This window comes from Staurois parvus, unplaced genomic scaffold, assembly GCF_062004578.1.
Source record: "Staurois parvus isolate SC_StPar_1 unplaced genomic scaffold, SC_StPar_1.0 ptg000264l, whole genome shotgun sequence".
NCBI classification, from domain to species: Eukaryota; Metazoa; Chordata; class Amphibia; order Anura; family Ranidae; genus Staurois; species Staurois parvus.
The window spans coordinates 6,215,118-6,229,911 of NW_028318060.1; the positions used below are offsets into that span (position 1 = coordinate 6,215,118).

General features: G+C 38.1%; 1 protein-coding gene across 2 annotated transcripts in view; it reads left to right on the forward strand.

Annotated features, from left to right (window-relative positions):
• The window catches only part of SMAP1 (small ArfGAP 1), a 369,562-nt gene that overhangs the window by 134,644 nt on the left and 220,124 nt on the right, over nt 1-14,794 (forward strand). For both annotated transcript variants that reach the window (XM_089681336.1, XM_089681337.1), the window contains exon 4: nt 2,539-2,614. In XM_089681336.1, coding sequence (XP_089537462.1) covers nt 2,539-2,614 — 76 coding nt within the window. The remainder of the gene's footprint in view (nt 1-2,538; nt 2,615-14,794) is intronic.

Genomic DNA, 14,794 nt, shown 5'->3' on the forward strand with positions numbered 1-14,794 from the left:
CTCCTGTGTAACTCTAAACCGGTTACTTGTAAAGGTTTTTAAAGCATTGTCTATGGAGATTTACAAATACCATAATATCTCGCCATGGGCGTATGCAATTTTTAGGTGTGAACTGTTGGGTATCTATTTACTGGGCTTATTATATTGTGTTTTTGTGAGTTTTAAAATTTAATGAATGTGTTTTATCCAAAAAATTTAATTGTTGAACTCAGGTGCCACCTATCTGTGTTTTATGATCTTGCTCTTGGTGCCTCTTTCTCCAAAACTACTCCACAAGTAATACCCAATAGTTTCTGAATCCTCAGTGTCGCTCAATGAACACCAAAAAACTGATTTTACGGTAAGTACAAGAATTCCATTTTCTAGGTTTTCTCTATGACGTGGAAAATCTTCACTTTTTGAGTTTAGGTCCACTTCTGTTTTATTTGCAGTGGTGTAAAATGCAAAATATATTTTGGAGGCACCCACTTTTTGACTATATAGTTTTTGGGGTTCTGGACATCTTTCATAGATACTGTCTAGCACCTTTTCTTGGACATTTCTTCATGTTATGTTAATACAGGACATGATTATCATTTCCCCTCAGCATTTCTGCTATTGTATATTAGTTTGTCGTACAAGGCATGGTCTTTAATAAAGGACATTTGTGTACCTGCAATTGTATTTATTTAGCACTACATGCACCATAATTTTGAGCTTTTCAGCATTTAATATAAAGCATGTCAAGGAAAAATGTAAAATATAACATTTAGTACATCTCTGCAATACATGAGAAGGTACCAACGTTTTATCACTTTGAACACACTACAATTACAGAAAAAGTAACTGTTATGATATGCTAGTAATATAGTGTGTTCTTACCTTTCTGTTTTGAGCTGACAACAGTAACTTATGGGGGGAGGTTTACTAAAGCTGGAGAGTGCAAAATCGGGCTCACTTCTGCATAGTAGCCAATCGGCTTGTAACCTCAGCTTGTTCAATTAGGCTTTAGCAATTAAACCTGGAAGCTCATTTATTTCTATATAGAAATGAGCCTGATTTTGCAGTCTCCAGCTATAGTAAATAAACCCCATGGTGTCAGCCCTGCCAGATTAATTCCTGATGGATTACAAAGGGTGTAATCCTCTCCTTATCTCACCCCTTGCCTCATCTCTTTATCAGAGGAAGTTCACAAGCTTTCTGGCAAAATCAATGGGTATTTTGTATGTATTGTTTGAATTTAAAGAATATGTAAACCCAACATTTTATATTCCCGATATATGCCTACTGTACCTTGTACTTGTATGGAAATGTATTCTGTTCTCTTTGTATTGCTTCCTTTGTGTGAAATCCTGCCAGTCTCTCTGCTTTTTAAAAACTAACCACACTAAGACCACATGGTGGTCAGTTCTCTAGCTGTGTTGGGAACTCCTCTAGTTATCAGACTTCTGCTGACATGCCCCCCACCCTCCCTGCACAGCCATTCATTCGAAAGATCAATGTGCTGCTGTTTCTTCTTCCCTCTTATGCAGCTGAGAACAGAAGGTATGTGTTCACTTTAAAAAAGGGGAAAAGGGTATTTATAATGTTTTTTTAATATTTGTACACAAATGTGCCTTTTATTTCTATTTTAAACACAATGGGTTGTTTTAAAAAAAAAACAAAAAAACAACCCATTGTGTTTAAAATAGAAATGAAAGGCACATCTGTGTACAAATATTAAAAAAAACTTTACCCGCTATTAAAAGGGTGTGTCGTGCATGCAAGAGCATACAATTAAAAAGAAGGGACACAAATGTAAAGGCCCATTTAATACAGGTGCTCAGCCCTGTGAGTTTATTTACTTTTCTGTGAACGCTGCGCTGGGTAGCCCACATTAGTGAATGGGAACGCATGGGGACTTGCTGAAACCGCAACGTTTCTCAGGTGTGCAGGAACGGGTGCACAGACCCCATCGCATACAAGTCCATGCCTGCATGCAGTTCAGCTCGAGAAGTGATTGGAAAGCCTGACAGGAAAACTCCTAAGACTGTCACTGTTATGCTTCACCCTCCCAGGAGTGAGTTCTTTCTCTGATTCAAATCACCTAACATAAGCCTTTTCTCTTCTGATGTAGTAGCTCAGAGTTTGAGAGCTACTCCTGTGATGGTGAAAGTGAAAAGTAACCACTAGGCATCTCTTAACATCCTAAGAGTCTTCCAGTCAGGCCTCTTGAGGTTTGGAAATGGCCTACACCTATAATAAGGGCATTATTCAACTTTGGTCAAAGCTGCAGAATTTATTATTTACTGATTCCCCTTATCTGCATAGACAGGTCAACCCTTTAAAGGGAGTTGTGAATTTTCACATTATATAGCTTGTGTATTATTTGTCCTGTAGGTTGTATAAGTTGAGTCATCTAATAGGCTGCGGCAACTCCATTGCAGCCTTTTCTTCTTAACACTTATCTTTTCATGCTTGTATCTCTGATATAGCGTGAAAGTTTTATTATTTAGATAGAATAAATGTACTGTTCATGTCTAGCTTTTTCTTCTTTTTTTTCCTTAATTTATGGATCAGATCAGTGGAGTTCTTTATCAGGGATAAATATGAAAGGAAGAAATACTATGACAAGAATGCTGCAACCACTATCACTGTAAGTATGTATTTATGTCCTGGCTCCTTCTGATAAATAGCAATGAGTGCACTTTTTTTTTTCTTTTTTTTTTAGCCATGCTCACTCCTATGTTCCAGCATCTTACCTTGAATAAGTCTGAATGCAAAATAAGTATTTTTTTTCGTTTTGTAACGAACCAGTTTAAGATTTAAATTCTAGTAGTTTGTGGACCTAAAAGTATTCTGTAAGATAAAATGCTATTGTAAATTGATGTGGATTGTTAAAGGTTTAGTTTTTAAAGTGTGTGCCAACCCCAAACATTTTTTTTTTTTTTAGTCTTGAATAGAGTGGGGAAGCTTCCTCCTGGCAGCAGCATTTTGGGCAAAAACAGCCTGACGCTTCTAAAATGTGTACCACCGCGTTTACACACATTTACCCGCATCAAATGTTTGGGCATTAATTTAATTGGCCAGAATATATAATTTATTCTGGCCATTGAAATAAATGAATGCTCAAGCACTAAACGTGCCTAGCATTTAGGTGCGTTAACATGCGTTTACGCACATTTAAGCGTGTCAAGCAGTTTTTCTTCCAAAACGCCACTGCTCCACAACGCACTGACCCTTTTTTTTTTTTTTTTTTTAAATTTTCTTTTAACTGCCTCTTAACTATCCTGCGAATAAAAGCCATAGTGTGCATGGACACATAGAATAACATAGAGGGGCATTGGAAGCAATAGAAATAAAATGCCTGGAGCTCCGAAAAGCATCAGGAAAAAAACCCCTGCGTGCATGAGGCCTAAGTTTTTTTCTTATTTTGTTTTCTCTGTATAGAAGTGTATTTATTATGAGACATATCATTTTTAATTTAATTTTTATTCAAATGCTCTGATGCCTCTTCAAACCCCTAACAACGCAATCTGTTTCTCAGATTGTCGTTTTTGTGTGTCTCCCTATTTTAGACTTTCTAGTACTTCCTTACTGGGGAAATTGTTGCCAGTTGGACAGGAAGTGAGGGTTAATCTCTAATATAGCCCTGGATAGCAGTAAGAGAACCTCTAATAGGCTGCTTCAAAGGGAACATGATTTGGCTAAGCTCCAAAATATTCATCACAACATAGGTTACCTGAATTTAATTCAGTATAGTAAAATAAATGAAATGCTTCACTAATCACACATTCTTCCTCCAGCCAATATACTTCTAGTCAAGGAGTGCTAGGTATTCGTTAAATGCCTTATGATGTTTAATCTTCTTGACTAGTTCAGCGAAATGTATTTTGCATTCCTGATTGTCTATGGCATATTTGGGCCTGTCTCTTGTCAGTATGTAAAAGAAATGTGGCAGTTTAATTAATTTGTTTTGAAGATGCTTATAGCAGTAAACCCTCCGCATTTTTTTAGTTTAACCACTTGCCCTCCAGAGGATTTACCCCCCTTCCCTAACCAGGCCATTTTTTGTGGTTCGGCACTGCGTTACTTTAACTGACAATTGCACGGTTATGCAATGCTGCGTCCAAATGAAATTTACATCCTTTTTTTTCCCCATGAATTGAGCTTTCTTTTGCTGGTATTTGATCACCTGTGCGGGTTTTTTATTTTTTGCACTATAAAAAAAAAAAAAAAAAAAGCGACACTTTTGAGAAAAATATTTTTTGACTTTTTTTGCTAGTAAACATGTCCAATAAAAAAAATTTAAAAAAACAAATTTCGTCATAAATTTAGGCCAAAACATATTCTGCTACATGTCTTTGCCATAAAAAAAAAATTTCAATACATGTAAATTAATTGGTTTACGTGAAAGTTATAGCATTTACAAATAGCGATATACATACTGGGAATTTTTTTTTTTTAAATTTGTACTAGTAATGTCGGTGATCAGTGACTTATAGTGGGACTGCGGAGAGTATTCTGACTCTGGGGGGGAACTGATTTGGTGTCACTGACATCCCCAGTGACATCAATACAGTGATCAGTGCTAATAAAAAGCACTGACACAGTATTAATGGCACTGGTCAGGAATGGGTTAACATGAGGGGCGATCAAAGGGTTAACTGTGTGCTGTTTTACTATTTGTTGTGTCTGTGTGCTTCACTGTAAGCACACTGCTTTGGATGGCTGTGCACAGCCTTCCAAAGCAGCGTACACAAGCTGACAGGGAGGAGAACTGTTTTGTTTACAAACAGTTCTCCTCCCTGTCAGAGATTCTCGGCAATCACTGGGCGCCGGCGAGTAATCACTTGCCAGGACCCGGTGTTTGACAGCCACAAATTTTTGCTATAGGGCGGTCGGAAAGCGGTTTAACAGGTTGAGCACAATAAAATAAATATTCACAAACGTTTCAGTAAAATTCTTACCCCAGCACTCAGTTTACAACGTTCAATGCTTCTGGCTTCTGCTTTCTCAGTGCTGCTTCCCTGAACTTCTAGACTGCATAGTAATTAGTTAACCGTGGATAGTGCGGTTTCCAGACAGTCTGTTAGCTTGTAGGGGGCCAGGAAGGGGAGTGTGTTGGCATTCTTGTCTCTGGCTATGTATTTTTATTGATGCATACAGTGTAAGAAGACAGCTGCTGTCCCTGCCTGCAGGAGTTGCTCCTTAGGATGCTGTAAGAGAAGGGAGTCACCCTGAAATGGGAATCCTGGGGCAGTGGTCATGGCAACACATTAAACTGGAATATAGGCAAGGAGTATAAGGTGAAGAAGCAGTATGTTCGGTATGTCAATAAACCAGCTGCTGCAAGTGCTTAAAAATAGGGTTTCATATCCTTGTAAAGTGAATCTGTGCCTGGAGTATGCAAAATAAAGAATTTACATGTTCTAAACAAGCAGTAAAAGCGCTGTAAAAAAAAACTATTGTTTGTATTACTACTACATTGCTGCTGATGAAAAATGAAAGTGTTTGCTGTGACCGTAGATTTACTTTAAAGCGGTTATAAAACTTAAAACCAAAAATGTAATGTATTGAAGCTTACCAATCCTTCGATGTGGTGGTTTTTTTTTTGGGGGGGGGGAATGGGGATAAAGGTTTTGCACAAATGATTAAAAGCTGATCATTGTAAGCTTCTCTGTGACTGATATGTCTGCAAGAGAACTTGTTCTTTTGAAAAACACTTATCATCTGGATCACCAGTTAAAGGCCTAGAAAAGAAAACTAATGAAGCCATCACATCTAAAAATTGGTAAATTGCAATCTAATTCTAAATTCTTTCCAAATCAGCCAATGTGATTGTCTGGATTTTTTTTCTCATTTTGTCTCTCATAGTTGAGGTCTACCTATGATGCCAATTACAGGCCTCTCTCCTCTTTTTAAGTGGGAGAACTTGCACAATTGGTGGCTGACTAAATACTTTTTTGCCCCACTGTATATGTATTAAGCCAAAGCAACACCGCTTATGCCCTCCTTGAAATGGCTCCTCTGACATGTTTCACTCTTAGTCATAGAGCTCTCTCAAGATGTCACTCAATAGTGGTATCATTGATGTGCAGCTTCTCCTTTTCTGTCAATACAGTTCCCGGTTTCCTGAAAGTTTTAACAAATGCCATTCATGAAATCTGTAATAAATAAGGCCACAACTCTGGACTTGCATAGCCCACTGCAGTGAACTACATGTGCCATTACAGGCCTCTTCGTGGTGTGGTGTCCAGAGATGGCTCCCAAGGTTTTACCAAGGTTGTACCAATCCACTATTAGAAGTAAAATAAGAAACTTGTTAAGCAAAGAAAAATTTCTTCATAAAGTCAATAACTTTTTATTGACTATAAATGTTTGGAAATCTTTTAGCTATGTTTTTATGTATAATGCTATAATAAAAATGATGTAATTTTAAGCAAATAGTGGTTTGTGCCTAGAAATTCCATTTTCTATCCAAATTATAAGTTGTCTGTGATAAGGGAGAAGTCGTCCATCACCTAAGGACACTAACAGAAAAATAAGGTCTCAGGAGGTAGAGTTGTAGGGGTACGCTCAGGGTGTGTCTCCAGCAAAGCTTTGCCAGTTTACAGTCACCTGGAGCTGTCAAACTTGAACCCATAGTATATGAATATGCAGCCCTCTTCTGTACTGAACAATTAGGATATTACATTTTTAATTTATAAAGCACAGTAAAAATTTTACTGGGAACATGTGCTATGAGCACTCAGTCCCCCGGGAGATTTAAAATGCCTTAACTTTCGATGAGAGTTCTTACTTGGGCAGACTAATGCTGCAGATTATAATCTGGCATCTGCAGATACTGATTTATGTAAAAACAATGTTTTTAAGATGAAACAAGACACCCCCGCCCCATGTAACAGGGCTTGGGCACTGATCATTATGTGCGATAGAGCAAGGAATGTCCATGTCTTCCCCTTACCTATGTATTTGGGTCTTTTGAAAGGCCTCTACCAGTCCTGATTTGCAGGTGCAGGATAAAGAAGATCCTGCAGGGACACTTCTTGAAGCAAGGCTGTATGGTTGTGAGCCTTTGGAGAGGATAGGGCATGCCTTCAAAATATATATTTTGTACCAAAGGTGAATTAACTTTCTGGTAGTGATAGAGCAAGAAAAGAAAATGTAGTGGTCAACCCCACAGTTTTATCTAGTGTGAGTAAAGAGGTAAGGCTGTCCGCCTGTACTGAGGTTGCTGAGCATACAACAAAAAGGTCTGGGTAGGTTTGACAATTTCCTTAAATTTAAATCTTGGACAGGACTGGACTTCTATGGGTCATTAGTAACCCCTAAAATATTAGTAAGTTCTCTTAAACTGGTTAGCTTTACTAATATTTCTTGGGCGACATTGTGTTGGTGTAACGGTGGAACTTTTTTATTTGATTTAACTGCATTTGTGTAAGCTATGCACCATCCTACTTGGCTCTTATTTTAAATAAGTTGATCCTTGAGTATTTCTATTACATTTTTGAAAATCCCTGTTAATGTATAAAACACACACATGCACGCGCATACACTATTATGAGTGTAGTATGCAAAGAGGTTTCTTTGTACTACTAAAGGAAAAATATGCATAAAGTTGTCTAGCTGTCTGTTTTAGTGAATATTCTGTAGTTGTAGGTAGTTGTCTGATGAGTAGTGCTTGTCAGTACTGTAGTGGAAATGTTACAGTTTAATCCCAGTATAGCAGCAGGCAACTATTCTCCAGAGGGATTGCTGTAATTCCTCAGAGTTTTCCTGATATTTTGTAGAGCTCAGAAAAGGATGAACACCACATGATTACTATGTATAATCATGTTCTAGGTCATTTTCTGACATTGTGATGTATGGTAAATACATATTTCAGATTTCCTATCGCCCTGCCCTGATCATTAATCTCCTGCTTTTAATTTGTAAGTCACAATTTAGACAGGACTGCAACAAAGATGAAGCAGGCAAACTGAGAAAGTTCTCAAGTACCTGCACTATTTTCTTTTCTGTTTAAAGTATCAGCAACAGGCAGCTAAGGTGCTCATAGTGTGTTCCTTGAAGTCCCATTTCATTATATTTCATTTGGCTAGGTTGTAACCAGTCTGTATGATGGTTAAAAACAAACTGCCTGGATACATGACAAACAAAGAGTTTAAAAACTAGAAGCAATTTTCTGTCCCTCAGTTGTGCCTCTTTTTTGGTCTTATTTACAAAATTTATCAAAATGATTTATTTCACTATCAATTGCTTTATACTGCATTATATTTTTCATCCACCAGCTAAATTGTTATGTTAAAAGGGCAGTGTGTATCAGATCTCCATGTTTTCTGTGACTTTAAATAGTTTAGACCAAGCTGGTTCAAAAGGAACGGTTTCCTTTACACAGTGCTACACTGGCTCTAAGCACTGTATGTACTGTAGATGGCTTCAGCTACATACAGTACACGGTGCTCAGTTCCAGCTGTGAGACAGAGACTTCCCGTCTCATACCCAGAACAATGCAGTATAAGTCTGAACAGCTGTCAGCCATTCCTAGGCAGCTTATTCTGTGAATGAATACAATGCTTTCTGTGATGGCAGAGAGTGTGATGTTGTCAGCCCACCTCTCTGACTCCACCAATCAGAGGAAGCTCTGCATTGTTTTGGGTGTGAGAGAGGAAGTCTCTGTCTCACAGCCAAAACTCAGCAATGTGTGCTGTATGCAGCCGAAGCTACATGAAGTACATACGATGCTTGGCGCCAATGCAGCACTTTGTGAAGGAAATTGTTTCTGGACTAGCCTGGTTCAAAACTATTTTTACAGTCACAGAAAACCTTGAGATCAGAATTAACTATTCAACTTTTGCATATTGCTTTGTGGTCCACATTGGGAGATATGCTTACAATGGTAAGTAGTAGCTAGTCAGCGGTTCAAGGACGTTTTTTGTGACACAGCTGCGGATTGTACAGTTCACAGGTTCAATGCCCCAAACTCGCTCATCCATGTCTTTATGAACCTTGCTTTGTGCACTGGTGCGCAGTCATGTTGGAACAGGAAGGGGCAATCCCCAAACTGTTCTCACAAAGTTGGGAGCATGAAATTGTCCAAAATGTCTTTGCATGCTGATGCCTTAAGTGTTCCCTTCACTGGAACTAAGGGGCCAAGCCCAACCCCTGAAAAACAACCTCATACAACAATTCCCCCTCCACCAAATGTAACACTTGTCACAATGCAGTCAGTCAAGTACTGGTCTCCTGGCAACTGCCAAACTCAGACACGTACATTGGATTGCCAGACTGAGAAGCATGATTCATCACCCCAGAGAACATGTCTCTAATGCTCTAGAGTCCAGTGGCGGTGTGCTTTACACCACTGCATCCGACATTTTGCATTGCACTTGATGTAAGGCTTGGATGCAGCTGCTCGGCCATGGAAACCCATTCCATGAAGCTCTCTGCTAACTGTTGTGCTAATCTGAAGGCCGCACAAAGTTTGGAGGTCTTTAGCTACTGACTCTGCAGACAGTTGGCGACTTCTGCGCACTTTGCGCTTCAGCATGCGCTGACATCGTGCCTGAATTACTGTTGTTCCCAGTTGCTTCCTCTTTGTTATAATACCACTAACCATTTACCGTGAAATATTTAGTAGCAAGGAAATTTTAAGTATGGACTTATTACACAGGTGGCAACCTATCATGGTACCACACTTGAATCCACTGAGCTCTTGAGAGCGACCCATTCTTTCACAGATGTTTGTAGAAGCAGTCTGCATGCCTAGGTGCTTGATTTTATACACCTGTGGCCATGGAGGTGATTGGAAAACCTGAATCCAATGATTTGGAGAGGTGTCCCAATACTGGCAATATAGGGTATGTACACTTCTCGTAAACAGGTGTGCAAAAATAAAGGCGGATATTTTTCTAATTCAAAACTGCCAACTATCTGTGTCCAGCTTCTTTTACATTATTGCCATAATAGCAAAGCAACTGATAAACCTTGGTCCATTGTAGCCTATGCAGAACATAATCTGTTGTCTTACACTTTAAAGTAGCTATTTATTGTTGGCGCATTCCCTACACGAAGTTAGCTTTGTAGCCAAGTTGTGAGATGAATGAACTTACCTATGTGCCTGTCAGGGAGGATTTAGTGCTTTAAGCACACTCTGAATGCAATACCAAATTGGCAAGTAAATAGCTTAGGATGAGTTCAGTGAAGAAAACCTTCTCTGACTTCCAGTTTTAGCATAAAGCTCTGAATGGATCATCTGATCAGAGTTGCTGTTTATTTTGCTGACAGGAAAGTAAGGCAAGGTGCTTACATCCCTTTGTCCTAACTAGTTGGTCCAAAAATGAAACCAAGCTATATCATGTGGTCTACAATGCAGTAGTCTGTTCTCAAGTACACTTGGGAGGATGCAGGTGTTAACTTTTATTTGATCGTAATACCCTTTCCGTATCATATCTAAATAGGTCTGCCTCTGCCCAAAGAGTGTATTCTTCCTTTTTTTTTTTTTTATACTAGATGTCCCATAGAAGGTCACCATGAGGATAGACTTAAAAAAAAAAAAAAAGGAAAGATCATTTTCGTGGTGCATGGTACTGATGGTTTGGAGACAAAATATTTAAAAAGGTTTTCTGTCTTTTATTTTAATATGGTCGTTAAAGGAGATTTAAAGCCTTACTGATATCATAAAATCATAATAAGCCCTGAAAAGGTTATGAAGCTGTATATAGATACATTATACTGTTCTTTCAAATTAGAATATGTATTTGCAGAGGCTTTTTTTTTCCCAGACATCCGAAATGCAGGTTAGAGCCTTACATGATTTGTGGTGATTAATATGTATAAACCTGACCTGCTTTGAAGTTACAAAGCGTTGTTGACTAGATGAGACAGTAGCTCCTTTGGGATGTTAAGATAAGATTTTTGCATAGCAAGGTGGCTTGCACGAGAAGCTTATTTCCTGTGTTCATTCATATTTTTCCTTTTTTCTCATCCTTTGTGTGTTTCTTCTCAAAATGCAGTCTTTAATAAAGGTTTAATGTAATTCCAAGCCAAAGAGGCAAAGACTGCATAGGTGTGATTGCTTTCTGTTGCTTATTAAGCAACTGCAGCTTTGTCATCCATTATCGAGCAAAGACCAAAGAAAGGAAAATATAAAGCTTTCCTGGAACAGTAATTGTCTTTTCTTATTTTTTGTATTAAAGTAACATTATAAACCCTGTTTATTCCCGTAACAATGTCATTTTCATAATACTTCTTAGCCTTGCCAACAAGACAATTTGTTACATCCTTTATTTCACTGTCATAGCAAATCCGTATTGTACAAGTTTATTTTTATAGTGATATGGGAAGTCTTAGTGCTGTACAAATTCATAGACAGTAACTTTTCTTATAGGTCTTACTTATTTTTTGTAGCCTGTATATTTTCTTTAAATTGACTTGTGAGAGAAATATGGGGTCTGTTATCCTTCTGTAAATGTTAAGTGCCAGGCTGTGTCTGATTTAAAGTAATTCCCAACTCTAGAACAAAAATCTAATATATTGCAGCTTACTGTTCGCTTTAACAGCTATATTTGTTTTATTTTTTGGGGCTTTTTTTTTCCTTTTATTTATGCTTGATGAACCTTCTTGTTAACTCTTCCTCTCATTCACTGTTCTGTATATGTGTTGTCATTCAAAATTGCTTGTTTCTCATTTGAATACACAACACATCCCGGTCCTTATCTCCATAAGATAGGGGGATCTTCACAACCAAGCATGGAGGAGTTCTGTAGTTCACAGAGATGAAATTTGCACCATAGCTACATAGTTAGTCTGGCTGAAAAAAGACAAGTCTTTCCAGTTCAACCATAGAAAAATAAAAAGTTATAATTCTATACCCACAGTTGATCCAGAGGAAGGCAACCCCCCCCCCCCTCCCCAGCAAAGCACAATCCAATTTGCTCCTGCTGGGGAAAAAAAATCCCTGATCCCCCGAAAGGCAATCGGATATTCCCTGGGTCAACTTTACCTATAAATTGATAGCTTCAAACAACTGTGTAGTGTGAAGGACTATTTGTGATTTATTGGATGTAAATTCAGTAATATGTTTAGGTAGACTATCACACTGCATGTTATTGACGAATGTAATTAGAATCCAAATTTCGTTAAAAATGATGTTGTGGATACAACACCAAGGACATAGCTTACCTCCTAATGAAGCATGTCCTGATGCTGTTGCTTACTGTAGAAATCTTCCCTCCAGTGACTCTGGATACTCTTCACAGTGGTGATCTACTGGCACTGAGGGGGTTGAGGTGAGGAGCTGCGACTGTGAAGTATTGGCTCTGCTTGCCCTCCAATTCCCCGTTTTGCCTGTTAATGGAAGCTCATATACTTTCTCAGAATGGAAAGCTCTCTGGGATTGGAGGAGGCAGGTCCTGTCAAAGTCTGCCCCTCCTCTATTCTTAGAAAGCATTAGGTTCTGTGAATGGTTGTGGGTGGAGGACGAAGAGGGCAGGCAACGCTGATGCTTCACAGTCAAAGCTGCTGAACCTAACCCCGCAGCATTGGCTGCGGTGGTATAGGAGGGGGCAGAGAGCAGATGATTTCCATTATGACAGCCGGTACCAGGACAAGGGACACTTTGTATTAAATGTAAATGCTGATTAAAAAAATACAAAAAACCTTAGATTTTATAGCTGCAGGGGCAGCTAGATGGAGGTGTACACACGCCGCAATGATTTTCTTTGTGGTGCATCAAAAGTTATCCTCCACCCCACCCCGTTGGTTTTGCGGTAGTATCACCGCCTGGATGTCTGTTAGCCATCCCTGCACCGCTCTATGAAAAGCCATTCACTGCAGGTTGCTTTTCACAGAGTGGCACTGGTGTAAATGAGCCCTAAAGGGTGTACATAGGAAGAGTTAACAAACTGGCATGAATATTCTCATGGTAGAGCTTTACTATAAATCAGGAGAGAACCCTGCGTTGAAGGCAGAAATGCTTCTTTATTAGGATTTTTCATTTTATCTCAAATTTAAGTTTTAACCGCTTGCCCTCCGGAAGATTTACCTCCTGAATGACCAGGCCATTTTTGATATTCGGCGCTGTGCTATTTCAACTGGTAATTGCACGGTCATGCAACACTATACCCCAAAATTTATGTCCTTTTTTCATACGAATAGAGCTTTTATTTTTCCTGGTATTTGATCACCACTGTTTTTTGTTTTTTGTGTGTTTTTTTTTTTTTTTTTTTTTTTGTGGTAAACGAAAAAAGACCAAAAAAAAATTAAATTTTCTGTTATAAAAAAAAATCCAATAAACTCAAATTTTGTCATAAATTTAGGCCAAACTGTATTCTGATACATGTCTTTTGGCAAAACAAAAATCCCAATAAGTGTATATTCATTAATTTTGTGTGCAAGTTATAGCATCTTCAAACTATGGTACAGATACTGGAATTTATGCAGGTTTTACTTTCTGACTGCCTATCACATTTCTTAGGCTGCTAAAATGCCCCCCAAATGACCCCTTTTCAGAAAGTAGACATCCTAAGCTATAGGCTGCTAAAATGCCCCCCAAATGACTCCTTTTCAGAAAGTAGACATCCTAAGCTATTTGCTGAGAGGCGCTTGAGTCCATGGAAGAAACCAAAATGATACAGAGCTACCCTAATAATAAAATAATACAATATGGCAAAAACAAACAAAGTGACATAAATATATATGTGACAAAAAAAAATCAGTGGATTTATCCTCTCTGGGGATCTCAATATAAAGTGACATAAAATATATATATATATATATATATATATATATATACGTGCCAATAAATCAGTGGATTGATCCTCTCTGGGATCTCAAGTGAAAAAGTGATCACACCTGGTATAAAAAAAACCAGGAACCAATACCCCACTATCCAAACATCAGGATAAAATAAAACACAAATAAGCGTTAATCCCTAAATAGGAATCAATAAATTCATGTAAATGATAGTGTATTAAACTATTGTGTTTAATTGATCCCACATTTAGGGATCCATTTTATGTCATACTCGGGCATGGTGAGTATTTTGCCGTTCTCATTTTTGTCATGTTTAGCAAATACCTTGGAGTGTCTACTTTCCAAAAACGGGTCATTTGGGAGGGTTGTAATAGTTTGGCATTTCAAGGACTCTGAAACTGTGCTAGGTAGTCGGGAAGTGTAATGAGGAAATAAAGCATTTTAAAAGCCTATAGGTGCTTATTGGATTTTGGGGTCCTGTACGTGGCTAGACTGCCATAAAGTCTCACATGTGGTATCCTGTTACTCAGGAGAAGTAGCAGAATGTATTTTGGGGAGTAATTCCACATATACCTATGGCATGTGTGAGCAATATATCATTTAAGTGACAACTTTGTGTAAACATTTTTTTTTTTTGTAAAAAATAAATTTTTCTATTGACTCAACATGCCTCTCAGCAAATAGTTTGGGGTATCTACTTTCTAAAAAGGGGTCATTTGGGTGGGTTTTGTGCTATCCTGGCATTTTATGCCCAACATTAGCACACATCACCCACTCTTCCAGTCACTTGAAGACGGGGCCTTTTCTGATACTTTGTCCTTATGAAAAAAAATCAGTATTTTTTGCTAGAAAATTACTTTGAACCCCCAAACATTATATATTTTTTTTAAAGCAGTGGCCCCAGAGAATAAAAGAGTGGGTTTTTTAAATTTTTTTATGTCATACAGTACTTGCGCAGCGGTTTTTGAAATGCAAATTTTTGGGGAAAATACACTTTTTTTTGCATTTTAACGCACAAAAATATAATATATTGTCCACTTGGTAAAATATAAAACATGTTATGCTGAGTAAATAGATACCA